Source organism: Anolis carolinensis, chromosome 1 (genome assembly GCF_035594765.1).
Source record: "Anolis carolinensis isolate JA03-04 chromosome 1, rAnoCar3.1.pri, whole genome shotgun sequence".
Classification (NCBI taxonomy): Eukaryota; Metazoa; Chordata; class Lepidosauria; order Squamata; family Dactyloidae; genus Anolis; species Anolis carolinensis.
Window position 1 is genome coordinate 235,989,289 of NC_085841.1, and position 22,632 is coordinate 236,011,920.

The 22,632-nt window shown below is 41.2% G+C and overlaps 2 protein-coding genes across 3 annotated transcripts; both read right to left on the minus strand.

Annotated features, from left to right (window-relative positions):
• Window positions 1-1,098: 1,098 nt before the first annotated feature.
• On the minus strand, window positions 1,099-10,177 carry selenoh (selenoprotein H). The gene is made up of 5 exons (XM_062967163.1): window positions 10,028-10,177; window positions 5,197-5,361; window positions 3,540-3,685; window positions 2,534-2,662; window positions 1,099-1,317 (listed from the first exon to the last, which is right to left on the minus strand). Exons 2-4 carry the CDS (start codon window positions 5,358-5,360, stop codon window positions 2,562-2,564), a joined length of 411 nt encoding a protein of 136 aa, XP_062823233.1. The 5' UTR covers window position 5,361; window positions 10,028-10,177; the 3' UTR covers window positions 1,099-1,317; window positions 2,534-2,561.
• Window positions 10,178-13,675: 3,498 nt separating this feature from the next.
• tmx2 (thioredoxin related transmembrane protein 2) lies at window positions 13,676-22,606 on the minus strand. Of its 2 annotated transcripts, XM_003214956.4 has the most exons (8): window positions 22,202-22,538; window positions 18,988-19,048; window positions 17,602-17,715; window positions 16,551-16,627; window positions 16,368-16,474; window positions 15,298-15,363; window positions 14,991-15,120; window positions 13,676-14,771 (listed from the first exon to the last, which is right to left on the minus strand). In XM_003214956.4, exons 1-8 carry the CDS (start codon window positions 22,388-22,390, stop codon window positions 14,625-14,627), a joined length of 891 nt encoding a protein of 296 aa, XP_003215004.1. In that variant the 5' UTR covers window positions 22,391-22,538; the 3' UTR covers window positions 13,676-14,624. The 2 variants fall into 2 exon arrangements, with proteins under 2 accessions (XP_003215004.1, XP_062823232.1); XM_062967162.1 differs by lacking the exon at window positions 13,676-14,771 and having other exon boundaries at window positions 15,028-15,120; window positions 15,309-15,363; window positions 22,202-22,606.
• Between the last annotated feature and the right edge of the window lie 26 nt (window positions 22,607-22,632).

Genomic DNA, 22,632 nt, shown 5'->3' on the forward strand with positions numbered 1-22,632 from the left:
AGGTCTAAAATCCTTAACCTTTATATTCCCATACCCCAGACTATAACTTGTGTTGGCTAGAATGGGAAAGTCCAAAAACATCTGGAGAAGCAAAGGTTAAGAACTGGTGGCCTAAGACCTTTAAATTCTGGGATCCCAGGGTTTTTTGGTTTTTTTTACATATCTCCCCATAGGAGCTGAAGTCCATCTCAGTTTGACATAACTGGAACCAAATGGTCATTCTAAAGTGTAAGAAGCATGTGCCAGTTCTGGCACTACAATACATAACCTTCCATTTGTTGAGGGTATGAAAATAAAATGCTAAATGAAGTTGAAAACATTTTCTTGTGTCCTGTTGGCATGACTTCATCTGTTGCTCTCTTTGCCTTTGACATCCATAGGACTACTTTGCAAGAGTTACTGCCAAGTGTTCTAGGTGTATAGATTTATACTGGTATAAATAAAAGTTGTGACATTTAAATAGTGCAACACAAGCCTGATAATTTAAGACATGAAATTATAGCATGAGATCTTTAAGAGCTTGGAGCAACAGGGAGAAATCATGAGCTGTTCTGCTTTTCAGGCAAAACATTTTCCTACTAAGAAACTAAGCAAGGACACTTTGACAGAAAAAGGTCTTCCACTAATCTAAAAAGCCACATAACTTTTGACCACAAGAACAACCAAGAGATTGGCTCCATCCCTCCCGAGTTTTAGACAAACTATCAAAACCTATTCTCTAGCCCAGGCATGGGCAAATTTCAGTTCTCCAGGTGTTTTGGACATCAAAATCCACAATTCCTAACAGCTCTAGCCCAGAGTTTCTCAAACTATTCCAGATGTTTTGGACTTCAGCTCCCACAATTCCTAACAGTTGGTAAGCTGGCTGGGATTTCTGGAAGCTAGAGTCCAAAACACCTGGAGCCGCACAAATTGAGAAAGACTGCTCTAGCCTGATTCTAGTACTGTTTGGTTTGTGCCTTTTATGCGTTATATTTTAATTCTATATCATTCTGAAGATCTTTTGTATTTAGAAATACCTCTTAAAATAGATATGTTTATTGTATTCCTTCAGATGTTCTGTTGGTATATTTGTGTGAACAGAATTAAACACAAGAATTATAGACATTGAAGCTTTATTGAAAAACAAGGCTCACACTGCAAATTCTTAACAGTCAAAAAGCAAACGTACTTTTCAAGGGAACTGAGGGCAACATGGGTCCATTTTTCTGTGGAGGAGGGCAACAGCTTCAGAGATGTGACTGGATTTGCTCCACTTGATCATATCCCATCATGAATGCTCCAACTCACAGAGAATGTATGGATCCGCAGCTAATGCTAGTAAAAAAAATGAATTACAGTAAAACGCTAGCATATCTATGGGCATTTTAGGAAACATTTGAAACAGAAGAATGAAGACTTGAAACTCCCTCAATGTTCAGGAAAAAGGCTTATATTGCAATCAGAGGGAGAAGTCAAGGTCTTGAAAGTTATTAAAGAAAGTAAGACTACCACAGTTAAGGCAGTAGATAATTCAATCATGCAATCTAGTGACGTTTCCCTTAAAAGACAATGCAGCTAGATGGCACACACGAATAATGAGTTAACTGCCATACAAGGAAAGATTAGCTGTTCCCTACTAGCCTTCACTCAGTTCATCCAGAACACAGGATGGTGTGGATGGAGCACACTGAGCTAATAACACAATATTTATCACCTCTGATAACTTGTTTGATGCATGCCTTCACTGCAATAGTGAAGGTGGGACCACTCCATTTCACCACTTGTGTGCCCTGATTTTTGATATGGAAAGACATTAGGTAAAGGTTTCCCCTGACATTAAGCATGGCAGGGGGTTGGACTAAATGGCCCATGTGGTCTCTTCCAACTCCGTGATTCTATAAAACTCTAGCATAGAGTCACCATAAAATGGACTCAATTTGAAGGCGTATAGCAAGAAGAAACAAACAAAAATGACATAAATCTGAAAGTAGCTAGAAGTCAACTTCTGGCTTTGAAAAATCTATAGGTAGAGGTAAAGGTTTTCCCCTGGCATTAAGTCTAGTCGTGTTCAACTCTGAGGGTTGGTGCTCATCTCCATTTCTAAGCCGAAGACACCTCCAAGGTCATGTGGCCAACACGACTGCATGGAGCGCCGTTACCTTCCCGCCAGAGTGATGCCTATTGATCTCACATTTGCATGTTTTTGAACTGCTAGGTTGGCAGAACCTGGGGCTAACAGTGGGAGTTCATTCTGCTCCCCGGATTCGAACCTGCAACTTTTTGGTCCACAAGTTCAGCAGCTCAGTGCTTTAACACACTGCCACTGGAAGGGGGGGGGGGGCTGAAAAGGCATTAGCAATAGAAAAATCGCAGAAGAATGCCAAGAGCCTTTTCTCCCTCTCCCCTTCTTCAGATTGGCAATAAAACACATTAAAAACAAGGAATGGTAACAATTAGGAGTTTGTACCAAGCACCTGCACCAGAAGGTTGTGTCTCAAAATCTAACACACTTTCAGTGAGAGTTAAAGGAGAACAGTCCAGACCTACTTACTATCAGCATGTCTTCACATTAGCTGGCTTTAGTCCAGGTTGCCCTTCAGGACCTCAACCACCTTGCTTGGTTCTGGGAACTTCAGCTTTCGCGGTGGACCCTTCTTTAGGCCGCTCCATAACTCAGCCTCTAAGATCAAGAAATGGAGAGGACAAGACATTGGGAGCATTTGTATGATGTGTCTGCCAGCCAGTGGCAAATACAAAGCCAGAGAAGTCCCTCTACTGTCTTATATGGAGTACTACATATATTCATGGGATAGCTAACTGTCCTTTTAGAGACACATTCACGTCATATCTGTTATTTGACATTTATAAGGAAGCATATCGCCTTGGAACACCAGATTCCATTTCTAATATTGTGGCTAACAGACAAAGAGAAGATGCTGCTTGGGAGTAATAAAAACAGGAAAGCTGTGGAGGTGCAATCGCAAAGCTTGGAAGAACCTGACAAACTGCATGGAGAATGAGAGGACCTGGATATAGTTGGGTGCCCTATTGCCCTGTGAATGGATCTGTGGGCACCTCATCTATCAGTTCAAGTATTATGCCGAGAAGCATTTATGAGACTCAATTTTACCTTCATTCTTAAAAATATTGTTGATTACAGAGACTTCACAATCTCTCACTCATGACAAAGACCCAAAGTGGTGTAATGGATGTTTGAATCAAACTAAGACTTAGCAATCTATGTTCTAGTCCTTACTGGGCCCTGATCCTTGGACTAGACCAGTGGTTTTCAACCTGTGGGTCCCCAGATGCTTTGGCCTTCAACTCCCAGAAATCCTAACAGCTGGTAAACTAGCTGGGATTTCTGGGAGTTGTAGGCCAAAAACACCTGGGGACCCACAGGTTGAGAAACACTGGACGAGACTTAGCCTGACCAGTTGTGAGGATAAAGTGAGGTGGGGCAAGGAGAGTCATGTATGCCATGTGACTTCATTGGAGGAAAGGAGTATTTTAAACCTAACAATCCAGTAACAACTCTCTTACAATAGGCTACTTACTGGTGCCATCCTCTTTCACAAGAACAATCTCAAAGGTATTCCTGCGGGGCTTCTCAGGATTAATTTCCACCACGATCTCAGAAAAAGCCTGTTGCAATGCCTCACTAACAGCATTGGCATTGCGGCCAAAAACCCGTCAGCTTTTGCTGCAAAATGAAGGGAAAATATTAAAACTTGAGTTTATTTTTTTTGAACACTTAACAATTTTCACCAAACCAAACAGACTCAAATCCATCTATGGTTTCATTTACTGGGGAAAAAGGATTTTATCTACCCTTAACTAGCCCCTCCTGTCTTTCATCCTTTATTTTGCATTCCAATATCTTAGTTTGCGAAATGTTTATCATTGCAGAATGAGATTCATTTCAGGATACAGAAATTCTTACTAAAGCTGCACTTTTAAAGTTGATAATCAGTAAGCTGAAAGTTTTTAAACAAGTCTTTACAGGAATCATAAATGATGTTAAAGCTATCTCAAGTGAGACAAAAGAAGGAAGGGCTGTCTAGTTTTAATTGCATTATATTGTATTATAATTATATTGTACCTTTTACACTCATTACACAAAGTTAGGTTTTTTTCATTTTTATATTCATATGCATATGCATTTATTTTGTTTTTAAAGTCTATTGTATTAGGCCATGTCACTATTAGTCACCTTGAGTCCCATCCCTATGGGGAGAAAGGCGGGATAAAAATAAAGTTAATAATGATAATATATATAAAGGTGATGGCTACCACTGATGTGCATAGTCTAAAACTGGGTTGCTGTGAGTTTTCCAGGCTGTATGGCCATGTTCCAAACACATTCTTCCTGATGTTTTGCCCACATCTACGGCAGGCACCGCAGAGGTTGTGAAGTTTTGGAAACTAGGCAAGTGGAGTTTATATATCTGTGGAATGCTCAGGGTGGGAGAAAGAACTCTTCTCTGCCTCAGGCAAGTGTCAATGTTGCAATTGGCCAGTCTGATTAGCACTGGTTAGCCTGGCAGCTTCAAAGCCTGGCTGTTTTTTTGCCTGGTGAAATTGTTGTTGGGAGGTATTAACTTGCCTCAGGCAGATAAGAATTCTTTCTCCCACCCTGAACATTCCACAGATATATAAATCCCACTTGCCTAGTTTCCAACAGATCTCACAACCTTTGAGGATGCCTGCCATAGATGTGGGCGAAACGTCAGGGGAGAATGCTTCTGGAACATGGCCATACAGCCTGGAAAACTCACATCAACCCACTGGTTTCAGCCACGAAAGCCTTCAACAGCACAGTCTAAAACGTCTTTAATTATTTAACGTTTTAATGTAGCACAATTTTTCTCTTATATGCAAATCTTTCACATTACACAGTAATAGCACTAAAATTTTACTTCAATGATACCCTGGCTCCATCTAATGAAATCCCAGTTTAGGTAATTTAGACCAAGAGAGATGTAGTGTCTCACCAAGCTATACATTCCAGAATTCCACAGGACACAGAAATGGCAGTTGCAGTGGGATAATTGGGTAGCATGAAAGGCACACAAGCACAAGTTAAAACACATCACTGATACAAATAAAAATCATCAGATCTTTAGAAATTGCCAGGCAGCAATCCTGCCAAAATTGCCAAGTTGCATCTTGCATGAAGCAACAAGCAAATGCTTGTTGGAAGCGGATGCTCACCAATGCTCAATGATCACACGAAGAGAGCCCAATCCTTCCCGCGGCTTCAGCTTCTTGGGCATCTCCTTCTCCTCTGCACCACTGTTCTCTGTTTCCACAGTGGCAGATCCAGAGGCTTTGGATGGCGGTGCCTCTGCCTTCCTCTTCCGCTTTTTGGGGGGCATCCTATGCCAAAGGAAACAGAAAGAGGGGTAAAAAGAAGAGGCAAGAGAGCAGGGGCCTTTTCCCACTACAACAGCTCCCCAAGCTATGTGTTGTGACACATTAGTGTGTCTGGCTGCTGTGTGTAGGTGTGTTGTGAGAATGTAACACAAAACCGCTGAATCTATTGTCAGCTGGGATGATGGGTAGCAGAGTGAAATCCAAAAAAAATTCACCATCCCGGTTCACCTCCTTCTCTCCAGACTGTTTCCCCGTGTGGAAAAACAGCACTGGATAAACTCACTCCAGCAGACGAAGTCCAACTGTTGATTAAACTTTATTTACAAGATCTATATACAAATAGAGTCAATTCAGTCCTTTCCTCCATGAGTGCTTGCCGAAAGCACCCATGCACACACACAGCACATTGCTCATCGCTGTTCTCCGCTCTACACAGGAAACTCCACTCCCTCGCATTCCACAGGAACCAAGATAGTAAGTCCCGGTCAAAACACACTTGACCCCATTGGTCCAGTGATACATCAATTATAGCAGACTCTCATTAACTCCATAATTGCTGTATCCAGATTGATTTTAACATTTCACAATACACAATACCCTGACATCTATGTAAAATAAGCAATAAATCCTATATTTTCTAAAAGTATAAACGAAAGGTTTTTATTTATTATTTATTAGCGACATTTATATCCCGCCCTTCTCACCCTGAAGGGGACTCAGGGTAGTTTACAAGTATATATACATACAATACATTATATTATATGACTATATTGCAATATTATTAGTAATATTGCATGTAATATAAATATACAATTATAATAGTGAATTATAATAATTATTACATTGTATTATATCATAATATTATTATTAATATTACACGTATATACAATATATTATAATATTAGTATAGTATTATATTATTATATCATTAAATTGATACAGGAGACATATGAGATATGTTGTGTCCCCATACATTTTGTTATTACAATTTATGTTTGTATCTGTATCTCTTGCAAGGGGTTGGTTTTACCCCCGTTTTGCTGGTAAAACTGAATTCCTGTGTAGCTAAATGATGCATGTCTAAAAAGTGTGTCACCAACATGAAATGTTTGGATAATAATAATAATAATAATAATAATAATAAATTTTATTTATACCCCTCACAAGCCCCTACATTGTCCTCCTTTCACAGGGACTTGAAAACTTGAATGTTTAAGCTTTCATTTGACAATGCCTAGTCCCTAGTTATAAATGCCCAGTCCCTAGGTTCCACAATAATATGCTGCTCTCTTCACTTTATCCAATACCCAGCCCTATGATATGCTGCTTGCACTATACCATGCTCGGCCTGTTTATGTTCACACTCACTGTACTACAGTAATTGGTTTCCTTGAGTATTGATTGAGTTTACTCTGCTATTTTATGTTTTATTGAATTGTGCTTTTAACTGGATTGTTATATTTAACTATGTTCTATTTTAGCCAGCCACATGATCTTGGCTGTGTCTACGGACAATGCTGGCTCTTCGGCTTAGAAATGGAGCTGAGCACTAAGCTCCAGAGTCAGACACGACTAGACTTAATGTCAGGGGAAAACCTTTACCTTACCTTACCTATTTTAGTTACTGTAAGTTTTTGCTTTGATGGATTGGTTTGTATCTATGTGTCTATGGGTATTTTGTCCCATATGTAAGCCACCCCCGAGTCCCTTTTGGGACATGGTGGCGTGGGTATAAGAATAAAATCATCATCATCATTATTATTATATTATTATTATTCTCCCCGAAGGGACTTGGGGCAACTTACAACAATCAACAGATACAGAAAATAATACAGGCAATAGATAAAAGAAATAGCCAATTATCAATACATGAAATTAAAAACATACTAATAAAACATTAACATTTATTTATTGATTGGTTTAAAACATTTATATTTTGCCCTTCTCACCCCGAAAGGGACTCAGGGCAGAGCATAAGATATATACAGCAAGCATTCCATGCCGGGACATAAAATAATTGTAAATATACACAAACATTAAAATCAGTTATATCTACTTTACAATCAGCTTTTTAAACCAGCTCAGGACACCATGCTGGCTCCGGTCAGCGGAGTCATAAATAACAGTAATAAATAACAGTTTAAAAGCTATTTGCTTTCTAAAAACTATATAAATACTAGCTGTGCCCGGCCACGCGTTGCTGTGGCTGAGTCTGGTGTTGGTCAGTCTACATTAGGTTGTATTGATGCTGTGACCTCCACCTTCTTTATACTCACATTAGTAGTAGTATTTGAAGTCTGTTACTTTCTTCAATTTTTGTGTTGATTGATAATTGCTTGAGATCCCTGTTGTCTTTGGTTTGTTGTTAATTGTAATGTCTGATTCTGCTGAGTGCGGTTTATATTTTTATTATGGTACAATAGTCTTTTTTTTTGCCTGTGTAGGTGTTTATTATTGTTGTTGTTGTAGTGATTATGAAGGTTGGATAAGTTAGATGCTTCTGTATTGTTTTTTGGAGGCCCAGTGTAGCACTGACTGGCCTCTCAGCCTCAGTGCCTGGCTGTTTCTTGCCTGTGATGGTGTTGATTCTTATTGTTGTTGTTGTTGTCATTGTTATTATTGTAATTGTTTTTTTGGAGGCCAAGTGTGAATGTAGGGATTGGGGAGGTGGATGAGTTCTGTTGTCAAATGTTGTATTTGTTATAGTCACAATGCGTTGTTGTGAGTTTTGTGGGTCTGGATTGTGGTTTGTGGTGTGGTTGTGTTGTTACAACTGAGAGGCAAGGCTTTTGTGTTGTGTTTTGTATTTCTGGGTCGTTTAGATGTGTGCCAAGTTTTGTATTTCTGGGGCATTTAGTTGTGTTGTTATAGTCACGATGCATTGTTGTGAGTTTTGTGGGTCCGGATTGTGGTTTTGTGGTGTGGTTGTGTTGTTACAATCGGGAGGGAATGCTTTTGTGTTGTGTTGCCAAGTTTCGTATTTCTGGGGCGTTTAGTTGTGTTGTTATAGTCATGATGCATTGTTGTGAGTTTTGTGGGTCCGGTGTGGTTTTGTGGTGTGGTTGTGTTGTTACAACCGGGAGGCAAGGCTTTTGCATTGTTTTGCCAAGTTTTGTATTTCTGGGGCGTTTAGTTGTGTTGTTATAGTCATGATGCGTTGTTGTGAGTTTTGTGGGTCCGGATTGTGGTTTTGTGTTGTGGTTGTGTTCTGACAACTGGGAGGCAAGGCTTTTGCGTTGTGTTGTCAAATTTTGTATTTCTGGGGCGTTTTGTTGTGTTATAGTCACGATGCGTTGTTGTGAGTTTTGTGGGTCCGGATTGTGGTTTTGTGGTGTAGTTGTGTTGTTACAATCGGGAGAAAAGGCTTTTGTGTTGTGTTGTCAAGTTTTGTATTTCTGGGGCGTTTAGTTGTGTGCCAAGTTTCGTATTTCTGGGGCGTTTAGTTGTGTTGTTATAGTCACAATGCATTGTTGTGAGTTTTGTGGGTCCAGATTGTGGTTTTGTGGTGTGGTTGTGTTGTTACAACCTGGAGGGAAGGCTTTTGCGTTGTGTTGCCAAGTTTCGTATTTCTGGGGCGTTTAGTTGTGTTGTTATAGTCACGATGCGTTGTTGTGAGTTTTGTGGGTCCTGTGTGGTTTTGTGGTGTGGTTGTGTTGTTACAACCGGGAGGCAAGGCTTTTGCATTGTGTTGCCAAGTTTTGTATTTCTGGGGCGTTTAGTTGTGTTGTTATCGCATGATGCGTTGTTGTGAGTTTTGTGGGTCTGGATTGTGGTTTTGTGGTGTGGTTGTGTTGTTGTAACCTGGAGGCAAGCCTTTTGCATTGTGTTGCCAAATTTCGTATTTCTGGGATGTTTAGTTTTGTTGTTATAGTCACTGCGCAAACAACTTTATCATTTTATATATATAGATAGATAGAAACCATTTAATCAGCTCTGATATACACTTTTACAGCATTACTATTGAATTGAATTGCCCATTGACGTTGGGATTTGCAGTTTGGGGGGAGTTACTTAGAACCCTCAGTGCTTCTGACCAAACTACAAATCCCAAGATTCTATAGGAGTGGAATCACAGTACTATAATCTACAAATAATCTGTATTCCTCGTGCAGGGAGATCTGGTCTCCATGTATGAGCCTGGCCAGTTATTTGTCTGGAGTAGTTATACCCCATTCTTCAGCCACAATGGCTCTCACAGCCTACAAATACTTGATGGACTCATTCAATGCGGGAAAACTTTATGAAGCGGGCAAAGCATGCAAAAGTAAATGCGGTAGATCAGGCATGGGCAAACTTTGGCCCTCTGGGTGTTTTGGACTCCCAACTCCCACCATTCCTCACAGCCTCAGGCCATTTTCTTTTCCCCCTCAGGAAAGGGCCTGAGTCTGTTAGGAATGGTGGGAGTTGAAATCCAAAACACCCTGAGGGCCAAAGTTTGCCTATGCCTGATCTACACTGTATAATTAATAGTCTGACAGTACTTGAACTGGTATGGGCTCAATGCTATGGAATCCTGGGAGATGTAGTTTTACAAGGTCTTTCGCCTTCTCTGAAAAAAGAGTGCACCCAATGACGGATCCCATTTAAAGACCACAGCATTGAGTCGAGGCCGTTAAAGCGCTGTGAAACTGCATTCCTTCTACAGTGTAGCCAACACTAGAGGCCTTACCTGACCTTCTGCAGACAATCGCACAGCCCGCGTGCACCGCCTGCGACCGAGGCAAGGAAATGGCCCTGCGGGCTCAACCATTTGTGCTGTTGGGGGGGGGGTATACAGAGAATGAAACTGAGAAAATCGACCGTAGGATAGAAAAGCCCAGACAGCAGCTCTTCACGTTGAGCAATAGACCACCCCCCCCCCCCCCCCCTGAGTATTTCTACTTCGGATGCCATGAAATCTGAGTACGGTACAATAAAAGATAATTCGGGGCCTTGTAAGTCACCCCTATTCCGTTTAAGTTTTGGCAACGTCGTTGCTACCGCTTTGCAGCCGCTCTTTCACAGGCCACATCAGCCAATCGCGTCGCCCGCCGAATCTCATCCTCCAATCAACGTCGCCCGGCTCTGCTTCAAGACACTGAAGTGAATCCAAGCAGAAAAACAATTGGGGAAACAGTTCTCCTCCTGGTGGTTTTTTTCCCCGTGTCAGGAGCGACTTGAGAAACTGCAAGTCGCTTCTGTAGTGAGAGAATTGGCCATCTGCAAGGACGTTACCCAGGGGATACCCCGATGTTTTTGTTTTTACCATCCTTGTGGGAGGCTTTACTCGTGTCCCCGCAGGGGGAGCATGCTGTTGAATTGATGCGGTTTGGCTCCACTTTCAGTGGTTCAGTACTATGGACTCCTGGGAGTTGTCGTTTTGTAAACTATCTCGCCATACCTGAGAAAGAATTCTGTAGCCGTGCGTCATGAGAAAGTGGTGTCAAACAGATTATGCAGTTTGGCTACAATATCATCATGTGTTGTCGAAGGCTTTCATGGCCGAAATCACTGGGTTGCTGTGAGTTTTCCAGGCTGTATGGCCATGTTCCAGAAGCATTCTCTCCTGACGTTTCAACGCCCACATCTATGGCAGAGGTTGTGAGGTCTGTTGGAAATTAGGCAAGAGGGGTTTATATATCTGTGGAAGGTCCAGGGTGGGAGAAAGAACTCTTGTCTGTTTGAAGCAGGTGTGAATTGTGCAATTGGCCACCTTGATTAGCATTGAATAGCCTTGCAGCTTCAAGGGCTGGCTGCTTACTGCATCCTTTGTTGGGTCGTGTTAGCTGGCCCTGATGGTTTCATGCCTGGAATTCTCGTGTTCTGAGTGTTGTTCTTTATTTGTTGTTTATTCATTCAGTCGCTTTCGACTCTTTCTAACATAATAATAATATTAATAATGATAAAACTTTATTTCTAGACCCCCCCCCCTCTCTCCCCAGAGGGACTCAGGGCGGTTAAAATACAAATAAATGGCAAACATTCAATGCCACAATTTCTTCATTAGTATAAATTGACAATAACACACATTATAATAAAATTCCACATTAAAAACAATACATTTAAACATGACAATCAGTAAAAACATTATTGTACAGAACGAGCGTGTACCTGGACCAATTTAAGTGACCAAGTTGCTGAAGATGTTCAGTCCTTGTTATAGTTTCACTTAGACCATAGCTGCTATGGGAAGACAGTTATGTTAATCCTCCTCTTCTCCATATGCTAAGGTGCATAGATGTGTCTTTAACAGTTTCCTAAAGGAGAAGAGGGTGGGGGCCATTTTAATTTCTTTAGGGGGGGAGTTCCATGGACCAGCCCACGCCAGAGTTCTTTATTTACTGTCCTGATATTAGTTTTTTTAATACTGGGAGCCAGATTTTGTTCATTTTCATGGTTTCTTCCTGTTGGAAATGTCCACATGCTTGTGTATTTCAACGGCTTCTCTGTGTCGTCTCACATGGTGATTGTTGGAGTGGTCCAGCATTTCCATGTTCTCAAACAATATACTGTGTCAAGGTTGGTTCATCAAGTGCTCTGCTATGGCTGACTTCTCTGGCTGAGTTAGTCTGCAGTGCCTTTCCTGTTCCTTGTTTCGTGTTTGGGCAATGCTGCTGCGTTTGGTTTCCCTATGTAGACTTGTCCACAGCTGCATGGTATACGGTAGACTCCTTCAGAGTTGAGAGGATCCCTCTTGTCCTTTGCTGAACCTATAGCCTTTGTTGGATTTTCTTAGTGGGTCTGTAGATAGTTTGTGGGTTGTGTTTTAACAAACTGGATTGTTTGAACATTGAAGCAGTCAGTCAGAATTTTGCTGTTCTTGTGGCATAATCTCAGAGTTTTGGAGGTATGTGTGGGGGTGGTGGGGGATGGAAATATTGTTTTGGACAACTCTTCAAATGCCCCTGGGGACTTTACTATACTTGTCACTTTAGCAACGTTTCCACATTTCCCTCTCTATTGTCCTGCCTTTACATTATAAGTGCTGTAGAAATAATAATGAAAAAGACTGGTTGGATCTACGTGAAGACCTGTGTAGCTGAAGATGGTGATCCTTTCATGGCAGCCTATCCAGTGGAGCTTGAGCAGATACGCATTCTATGAGCATATGGAAGATACTAGATCCAAAATCAAAGCTGCCAATCTTTCCTTTAAAATTCAGCACTGATTAACTACATTAACATCACATTAGTTTTCTAATGCACTGGTCCTCAACCTTTGGTCCTCCAGGTGTTTTGGACTTCAACTCCCAGAAATCCCAGCCAGCTTACCAGCTGTTAGGAATTGTGGGAGCTGAACACCTGTATGACTAAAGGCTAAGAATCACCGGGTTAAAAAAAAAAACATTTATTACTATCATTACTGAATTCAGGGCTTTAAACCATAATTATGTTGTCTCCAGGACCAAGGACTAAACCACACTTTCATGACCAATCCTTACAGTTGCTCAACTATCGAAGGAATATTTGGTGACATGCACAGGTCTGAAGTCTACTTATTTTTGCACAGGACCATTCATTTTTTCAGCTGTTCTTTTACTATACTATATTGTAAGCAGTTCACATTTCCCCATGACACAGGATAGACACATTATGCATAAATACTGACAATCCCCAAAAGATGAACCTTTGGCAACACACCTCTTTCATGCTTGGCTCACCCATTTTTCATGTATATAACCCAGTCTTTAATAGAGTATTTAACATGTATAGGAAAGAGTAAAGCAGGTTATTTGCATCTTTCACACCAGGATTTTTAAGACTCATGGTTATTTGAGTATGAGCTTTCATTAAAAAGGAAAAATTAAAGGTGATAGTTTGGGGTCATAATCCCCCCCCCCAAAAAAAATTAATAGTCCCTCACTCATTTGCCTATCAAGTAAAATGCTTTTAGCATCAGAGGAAGGCAATAACTGTCTTCTCCCTCCACCCTGCCAAGAAAAAAAAATGCATGGCAAGAACACTTTAAGATTCTTGTATGTCAACAGTCACTTTAAAGCACACAAAAACAATCTTTTAAGATTTTTCCAGACTTTTTCCCAGTGAGACTAATTTTTCTTGTGCACCTATATCCCGCATTCCTAACAGCCTAACAATTCCTAATAGCCAGTAAAATGGCTGTGATTTCTGGGAGTTGAAATCCAAAATACCTGGAGAGCCAAAGTTTGCCTATACCTGAGCTATATCATAGAATGGCAAAGACCAAAGGCAGGAGATACTGGCTGAGTGCTCTTTGCATCAAGCAAGGAATACAGCGAGCCTTACACCCCAGAAAACCTGTTAGGTTGAATAATCTACTAAAAATACTACTCAAACAAACTACCACCATGCGGAAACAAGACATTCCCATATTTCTTTATTAGAGGCTATTTTACAAAACCATTAACAGAAGCATGAAGGGGACAAAGAACAAAATGGAGCTTGTTTCTACTGTTGGGTAAGCTCCCTGTATTAGCAGTGGAGTTAAAGCAACTATAACTTTAGAAGTTCACATAGATGAGAGAAGTGGCAACTCCTCCAGTTTAGGGAAAAGCCTATTTTCAGAGCACGTTGCAGTAAGCTAGCAGTTTTTGCTGTAAAGGACCCAAGGTCCTTAAGGGCTACATGGCAGCCACTTACACTAGCACATTATGGAAACATCCTTCTAAACCCCTAGAGTACAGCAGAAATATTAAAAAGTTCTGCTGTCATGGTTAATAGAAGGCATCAAGTAGGAAGTAGAAACTGCTAACAATACCTGTGCCTTCTCAATCACAAATAAGACTGGGACAGCAGTTGAAATAGGAGTGCATTTTTATAGGAAAGAAATAAATCTTTTCCCCGAGAATTGATGAACTGGTCAACATTTTCCACTGACCCACTACAGATTAATAAGCAAATAAACTCTTCCCTTATAGCAGCTATTAAGCCCATGCTTTTCTCAGTAGTTTCTATTCATTGCTAGGAAAGTGTACATTCCCCACTCATCTAGAGATGCCAGAGTTTTCATGGTCTCCAGCAAGCAGAGAGTTCTTTCCCTGATGGCTCAAATCTACAGATGTTATATCCCTAGTTACTCCCAGAGGAAGAATCAGGGACAACAGAGGCAAAGAACACATGTATAAACCAAGCAGCCACCAGCAGAAACACACCAAGCCCAGGGTACAGAAGCTCTCTGACCTTAACACTCCTAGCTCCAGCCTTGTGAGCTGGAGACAGATTTCAGCTGACATCTTAGGGCACAGAACAAGATAGAATTAGGAGTGGGGAGCTAAACAGTGAGGGGCTATGGCCCAGTCCCTTGGGCTCTTATTTGTCCTTTTTGCTTTCCCCGTTGGGAAGCTCCATGACAGCAGGCTGCTCTGGAGATTCCTCGGGGGTCTCATCAGACTGCTTGAACACTTTCTTGGCTCTCTGATACAGTTCATTCAGGTTGAATTCCCGGATCACATTCTCCTGCGACAGAAAGACAGATGGGCATTGTTTTGTGTAACTGTCCTGTTATCTTTGGCAAGTCTCACATTTGCATCTTGTCAGACAATTTGCTTTTCACATATAGAACACTGCAGGGTCATGACCAGAGAATTCTGTTAGCTCTAGCCATGTGGACTGGGGGACAGAACATTTTACATTTGACAAAACCCCACAAGCAACATGGTGCCAAATAGAATGTACCTCAGAAAAGGTCCATGAAACAGCTCGTCCCTTTTTATCAATCTGTGGTCGGCGCATGACCTCTTTCCCACCTTGGAAAAGGATTAGAGTGGGCAGCTGCTTCGTGAGAGGAGAGGTGCTGACTTTGTACCTGGAAAGAGAGAAGGATCTTAGGTCTAAGTATTTTTTAAAGCATATCTAGTCTGTGTCTTTTTACGCCACAGTCCCCCTCAATATTATAAAAAGAGGTTTTAAGAAGATTAATCACTGGCATTTTGGCTTCCACCAACTTTTTAGTTCCCACTACAAAGATACCTGAAGTGCTCACCTAGTGCTTACATCAGGGTAGCGACCCACATCTACCTTCCCAAAGTTCAGTCCACTGCAGTTATACCTGGGGAGAAACAGTAAAGAAAACATCATTTACGGAATGAAATAAAAAAATGAATGACAACAAGGCATGGAATTCAATATCATTCCCAGCCAGATACTGACCACACCAAAGCTAGTGTAGATTCAACTAGGTTGCAACATTATGGATCTAGGACTATATCCTGCATACCTTAATGCACAAGAAGAGTATCAATAAGGATCTTTAGCTCAAAAGTGAGCAATCATGACCTTCCAAATGTTTCTGGACTGCAACACTCCTATCACTATTGGCTCTGCTGGTGGACAGTGATGAGAGTAAAATATTTGAATGGTCAAATTTATCCATCCCTGCTTCAGCTGATTACCGTAGTATGTCTCTTCTTTCCTTCTCTGTTCTCAAACACTGACCTCTAATGCAAGCACCAACCCATAAGAATAACAATTTCACCATGCTGAGTTATAAATGCACTCCTTTTTCTTGATTAACTACAGTACATTGGAAGCAAGGGTTTTTTTTTAATACAAAAGGCAATCTACTGGTAATTACCAAAAGCAGCAAGTTGTTCATACAGAAACAGCAATGGCCAGCACTTAGACAAAAAACACAGAAGGGGAGTGCCTCTCCCCAACATAGATTAATCTAATACCACAGACTTAGTTTAAAAGGTCTGTGCTTTTGTTGAATATCTGACAAGATTCTATAGTAGATTTTTAACCAGAGACTGCCAACCAATAATGAGCCACTGGCATTCTGCATCAGTTCACTTCCATTGTCAAAGGGAAGAGAAGAAAACTTAGAGCTGAAAGTTAAATGGTATCTTACCATCTGCAAGAAAAGCCTGCCAATATATGGTTCATATGATATACTGTGCCACTATAACTGACACTGATCCTATAGCCAGCATAACATGACTGGCTTCACTTGATATATCTCAAGTCAACAGCTAAATAATAATAATAAAAAAACCAGAAGATGCCCAGCTCAGAAATATGGCACTGCCTTTTAATGAACAGGATGTCACTTACTTGAGGGATAAGTCAGCGTAGATGGGAGCAAACGATTGGCACTCATTGGACCAGTTGGCAAAGAATTCCACAATCCAGGTTACCCGCTTATCCCGTGCTAGTTCATCCTACAAAGAATTGGCAAGAGTCAGGTTTTCTCAATCCATCCAAGAACATTTGATGTGCAGAAAATACAATACTCACATCTATGGTTTTATCACTGAAATATTTGATGTATTCAGGACCCAGGTACAGAGGTGGCTTGCAGGTCATCAGGAACACTGAAAATGCAAACACCAAGCACAGTTTAGCACTACAATGGAATAGAATCAGGAAGTTGCTTGATGCCAGGTGAAATGATTTGTCTATTCAGGCCTGTGCTATCTACTCTAAGTGATAGTATCTTTCTATTGTAAGATAAAATCAGTCCTCAGAAGATTCCCCAGACTCCATTCCCTTCTCAGCATGAACCTTGATTCCTCAGAACTATGACCCTCTCCCCCTAATTCAAGCAACTGTAATCCAATTAAGAGCATTCAACTATCAAAGGCAAAATGACAACAGTGGAAGAGATCCCCATTGGGAAAACTGGAAGAATATTTATACTATAATCAGGTTAATTCAAACAGAGGAAGTGGGAAACATTTGCTTTGTAATAACTAATAAAAATGTGAACTAGAAGGATTATCAAGATGTCCAAAGATCTGGAAACTAAGTCTTATGAGGAAAGGGAACTGATGATGTCCAGCTTTTAGAGAAGACCGAGAGGTGACCTGGTAGCTAGGTTTAAATATCTGAGTGAATATCGTGTTAAGATTATGAAATAAGCTTGTTTTCTGCTGCTCCAGAGACTACAACACAAAACAATAGATTCAAAGTAGAATACAAAATATCCTACTTAAACATTAGGAAGAACTTGACATGCAATGGACTACCTTGGAGGATGGTGAACCCTCCATTTTTGGAGGTCTTCAAGCACAGGTCAGATGGATATCTTTCAGAGGTGCTTAATTGTGTGTTCCTGTATTGCAGGGGGTTGGACTAAATAACCCTTGTGGCTCCTTCTAACTATATGAAAGGCAGAACTATATTTTTGGGGAAAAAATCACCCAATTATGGTTTCTTGGGGAGAACGCATATCATGGTACACAAGGTGCAAAGAGGCAAGATGATGTCTGCATCTAAAGTCCCATTTCTCCTAGTGTCTTAAGAGCTGCAGAAACTATCCTTCAATAACCAACTCTAGAGGTCTCACCTATACAGAGTGTGAGGTAGAGCAGCCCCATCCGGATGTCAAGGCGGAAAAAAAGGATGACATTGGCCACTTTGCTGAACATAAAGATATTTCCTACATGCTGGTCCACAGTAACTTGAAAGACAAACACACAAAACAGATGGTTAGCATCAGGTATTTGCATCATCAGTTAGTCCTGTATAGACTACAGTAGGGATGGACATATTTGCCACATCCAGAGGCCACATTTGCCCCTAGGACCTGCTATAGGCGACTCCCAATGTATTGCTTTAAAAAGAAAGTAAATTGAAAGTGACCATGAATTTAATTGCAGATTTATAAAATAGTACAAAACACATCACTTGTTTGGTGCTTTCAGAAGCAGTATTCTAATTCTGAACAACTACTTCCCCACCTTCAGGGATGGTCCAGGGTTGGCAAAAATGTAGAGTGAGGAGGCATGTGTAACCAATGTGCCGTCTTCATCCCATCCTAAAGCAAACTAGAACCCTCAATGATCTGAGTTGGGAGCCATCTTGTATTTTGTGGAAGTTCTCTGCAAGGTGACTCGTATACTATTTTCATTTTTAATCTCAAATTATATGCATACATTAAGGATGTTGAATGTTTCATGTCATGCAATTGTTCTCTTAGCAATTTACTCTCTTGTACCAATTTTGATAGGTTTTTATATGTAACGATTAGAATCATTTGAGTGGGTTTGCTGGCATGTTATTTCCATACAAAGAGGTTATTTCACTCTTTTCAGCTACTTGTATTTAATTTAATTTTCCACACAGTTTCTGTCTCTACTATTCTCTATCAGCTTCAGGACGTCCTTCATTTGACCTCTCCCATAATGCATCAAGCATTGGTTCATGAAAACTTTGCCTTCTGGCCACTTTATCTTCCTATCACAGATAAGATGTTGAAAACAAAAGAAACTGCAAGCATGTTTCAAAGACACTCCTCAGAAAAGAATGTAGAGGGTTACTCACTAATAATACAACCAACACAGAACAACTAGCAATTTAGAAACATTTGTTTCTGTGTAAATTTACTGTATGGAGATAATCTCATCTCATAAAATTACACACACACATCTCAGCCTTGATTAGTGATTGTGTGCACTGGATAGACATAACCAACATTTTAAAAAAAGAAAAAGCCTTCAATACAGGTAAAGACTCTTTAACTTTTTTCCCCTGAAGGCACAGGATCCTTTCTGATTTTGGAAGTTAATCATCAACCAAGGAATGCCAGACTCTTTGAGTTATATTTCAGAGGAAGGATCTAGCCAAGCCTTCTCCAAGTCTTGCTTCTCTGGAAAAACCCTTCAAAATTCATGTGGCGCTGTAAATCCACATACAACTTGAAAGTGCACGCACACACACAAGCATTACTCACTGGATCTGCGGTTCTTCATCATCACAATCGCACTGAGAAACATCAGAATCTCTACCTCCCGCTAGAAGAAAGACAGTATATTGAAAAGCAGTACAAATATGGAGCTACAGAGGTTGCCCATAAAGTAGGCAAAATGGATTTATCTGCACACAAAAATTATGAAGCCATTTAAGTATTGCTATCTAGCTTGTTGACAAATATTCCTATTTTTCTGATCTGATACCACAATTAGTAGGGTTTTAAAAAACTATATCACAAAGTCCTTTTTTTGTATATGAAGCTGCTCATGTATGTCGATTTGACAATCTTGCCAACTATAATTGAAGTCCAGTATCTCTTCTACTTATATCCATATGTGACCATAACTTCAGAGCTGGAATGTACAAATTGTGGCCTTTGGTCTACATGTGGCCCTAGGGGCCCTAAGTGCAGCTCCTAAAATCCCCAGACCCCAAAATTTAAAAGAAATTGTGCTGATTTTCAGGTGACTCTTCACTCAAAACCAAACAATGCAGCAAATGCAGCATTTTGTCTTCTCCATTCCCTGGATCCCCCTCCACAGCTGGAAAGCCACAAAAAATTCCCACCCGTTTGACTAGCACTGTTGAAGTACAATGTTTTCAGAGTTTCCAGGAGTTGTCTTTCTAAATTTCTTTTGATGGCTTCCCAAATAGAAGCTTTTAGTACCAGAAGCTGCTCTTGTGTGCCAAAAACTATCAAGGAACATTACCAAGACCTGGGCCTACAAAAGGTCCTTCTATCCACCTTTTTGATTCATGTAGACCAGTCACTTTGATACTCCAGATGTCTTTGGGCTGCCATTTCCACAATCTCTCATCTTTGGCTATGAGATAGGAGTTGTAAGCCAAAATGTATATGGACAACCACCTGGTACCCATTCCTGATCTAGTCTAATGCTTCTTAAACTGTGGGTCCCAATCCCTATTGGGGTCCTTTCAGCTCAATGTTGGGGTCCCAAAAATTGGCAACAATAACAGTTTTCTGTGGTTGCTTTAAAAGTTAGCAACAACATGCAGTGTTTACGGTGATATCTGCAGAAGATGCTTCCACTGTACTTCATAAAAAGAAAAAAAACATCCCATTTAGCAAGCCTTGCAAATGCTGATTTGTTATCAATAAAGGTTTGATTTCTCTGCCTATTTTATTTATATGCCTATATATCTGGGATCACGTAAAATTTATCGGGACCAAAAGGGGTCCTGAGTGGAAAGGTTTAAGAAGCCCTGATCTAGGTGGATAACATGGCGAGATCTCTGCAAATGCAACTATAATAAAAACCATCAAACAGCAGAGCAAAGGAAGAATGATGCCTAAAACAACAAGGTGAGTGTTGGAGATAGCAATCTTCTCAAACCTCCCCTATTTAATGTTTTGTCTGTTTTATAATATGTTGGTTTATTTCCTGAAGCGTATGTCTTCTTTGGTTTGCAATTTCTTTAGCTCTATATACTTAAAGCAGTGGGAGGGGCTGCAGACCATGTAACTGGTTCAGTGACTGTTTAGAATGTTCCGTTTTAAAAGGATGACTGTTAGAAGACAGTTGAGGTTTGAGTCTATTAGAGTGCAGAAGCCAGTGTTATGAGTTAGAAGTCAATTGAGACTTGAGTTTATTTGGAAGTAGACTGTTATTAAAGAGAGCTGTACAAAGCAATATAGTTTAAAGATTATAAGTTAAAGATACAAACTGAACGGCGCTCCATGCAGTCATGCCGGCCACATGACCTTGGAAGTGTCTACGGACAACGCCGGCTCTTCGGCTTAGAAATGGAGATGAGCACCAACCCCCAGAGTCAGACATGACTGGACTTAACATCAGGGGAAACCTTTACCTTTTACCTACAAATTGAAATGCTTTAAAGCTTAACCTGACAAGAGATGTACCTGTATATTTAAATACACAAAGTTATGCGTAAAACAAACCTGTTATTTTAAAAGAAGCCTACTTGAATCTTTGTCTGGTGAGTGTGGAATAGAAACAAGATATTTACACGTCCAGTGATCTTCCATTACCCAATAAACTAAAAGAATACTTCTGAAACTCTGCTACCCAATAGGTCATGATCCTAAACGGGTCATAATCCATTAGCCCAATAGTGAGGGCAAGAGATAAGACCCAGGGCTCCTACCCAACAAGAATAAACTGCTTCTCCCAGTTGATGGTGGCACAGTGAGTTAAACCCTTGTGCCGGCAGGGCTGTTGACCAAAAGGTCGGTGGTTCAAATCTGGGGACAGCGGGTGAGGTCCCTCTGTCAGCTCCAGCTTCCCATGCGGAGACATGAGAGAAGCCTCCCACATGGGTGGGAAAACATCAAACATCCGGGCGTCCCCTGGGCAACGTCTTTGCAGATGGCCAATTCTCTCACACCAAAAGTGACTTGCAGTTTCTCAAGTCACTTCTGACATGGAAAAAAAAGTTGATTAATTTTTGTTAATCGCACTCATTTTCTCTGGTAGCTCAAAAACAACTAATAAATATATGCTATCCCCAAGGAATTCATTACAAGACTATCCACAGAAAATGGAAAAGTCCACTTATGCAAGTGAAAGGAAAAAATAGTACAGATTGAGAATCCCTTATATGAAATGTGTTGTCGAAGGCTTTCATGGTCGGGATGACAGGGTTGTTGTATGTTTTCCGGGCTGTATGGCCATGTTCTAGAAGTATTCTCTCCTGACGCTTTGCCTACGTCTATGACAGGCATCTTGCCAAAGATGTGGGCAAAACGTCAGGAGAGAATACTTCTGGAACATGGCCATACAGTCCAGAAAACATCCAACAACCCTTATATGTTTGGGAGGAGAAGTGTTCTGGAATATTTACATATATATAAGAAGGTATCTTGGAGAGAGAACCAAGCCTGTGCACGAAATTCATTTATCTTTCATAGACACAGAGCTCGAAGACAACGTTATACAAAACATTGTAAGTAATTTTGGGAAGTGATGTTTGTATACATCATGGGGAATTTTGGAGTATTTCGGAATTCCGGATAAGGGAGGCACAGCATGTAGGGCAGGCCTGGGCAAACTTGGACCCTCCCTCCAGGGGTTTTGGACTTCAACTCCCACCATTCCTCACAGCTTCAGGCCCTTCCCTTTTCCCCCTCAGCCGCTTGTGGAGAGGTTTGCCCAGGCCTGCTGTTGAGGTTTTCTCCTTCCTTTTCCTGCGACGGGTGCGGGGGAGGGTCTCACCCAGTCGAAGTCGCACGGGTTCCCGTCCTCGCGCTGGGAGGGCAGCCCATGGCACAGCGGCGGCACTTTCCGCACCAGCAGGAAGGCCGCCGAGAGCAGGAGCGAGAGCGGGTAGTAGGGCTGGGCGAGCCAGCGGCAGATCCCCGGCACGGAGTAGAACAGCGCCAGGAGAGGCGCCAGCACCGCCATCTTCACCTCACACTGACCGAATCGCGGCACCGCACGCCGCTTAGACCGTTCTTTGACACTCGTTGGTCCAGGGGCACGTCAATCCACAAAAGAAGGCGGTTCTAAAGGTGACACCCCGCGCTTCGATTGGTCAACTCTGCACACACCAACGGCTATATAAACAAGAGCGCGTATCTCCGGCGCATGCTATTGACGTTCTAGAATTGCCTCAAGGTGAAGTGTAGGAACCAACCAATCAGGGC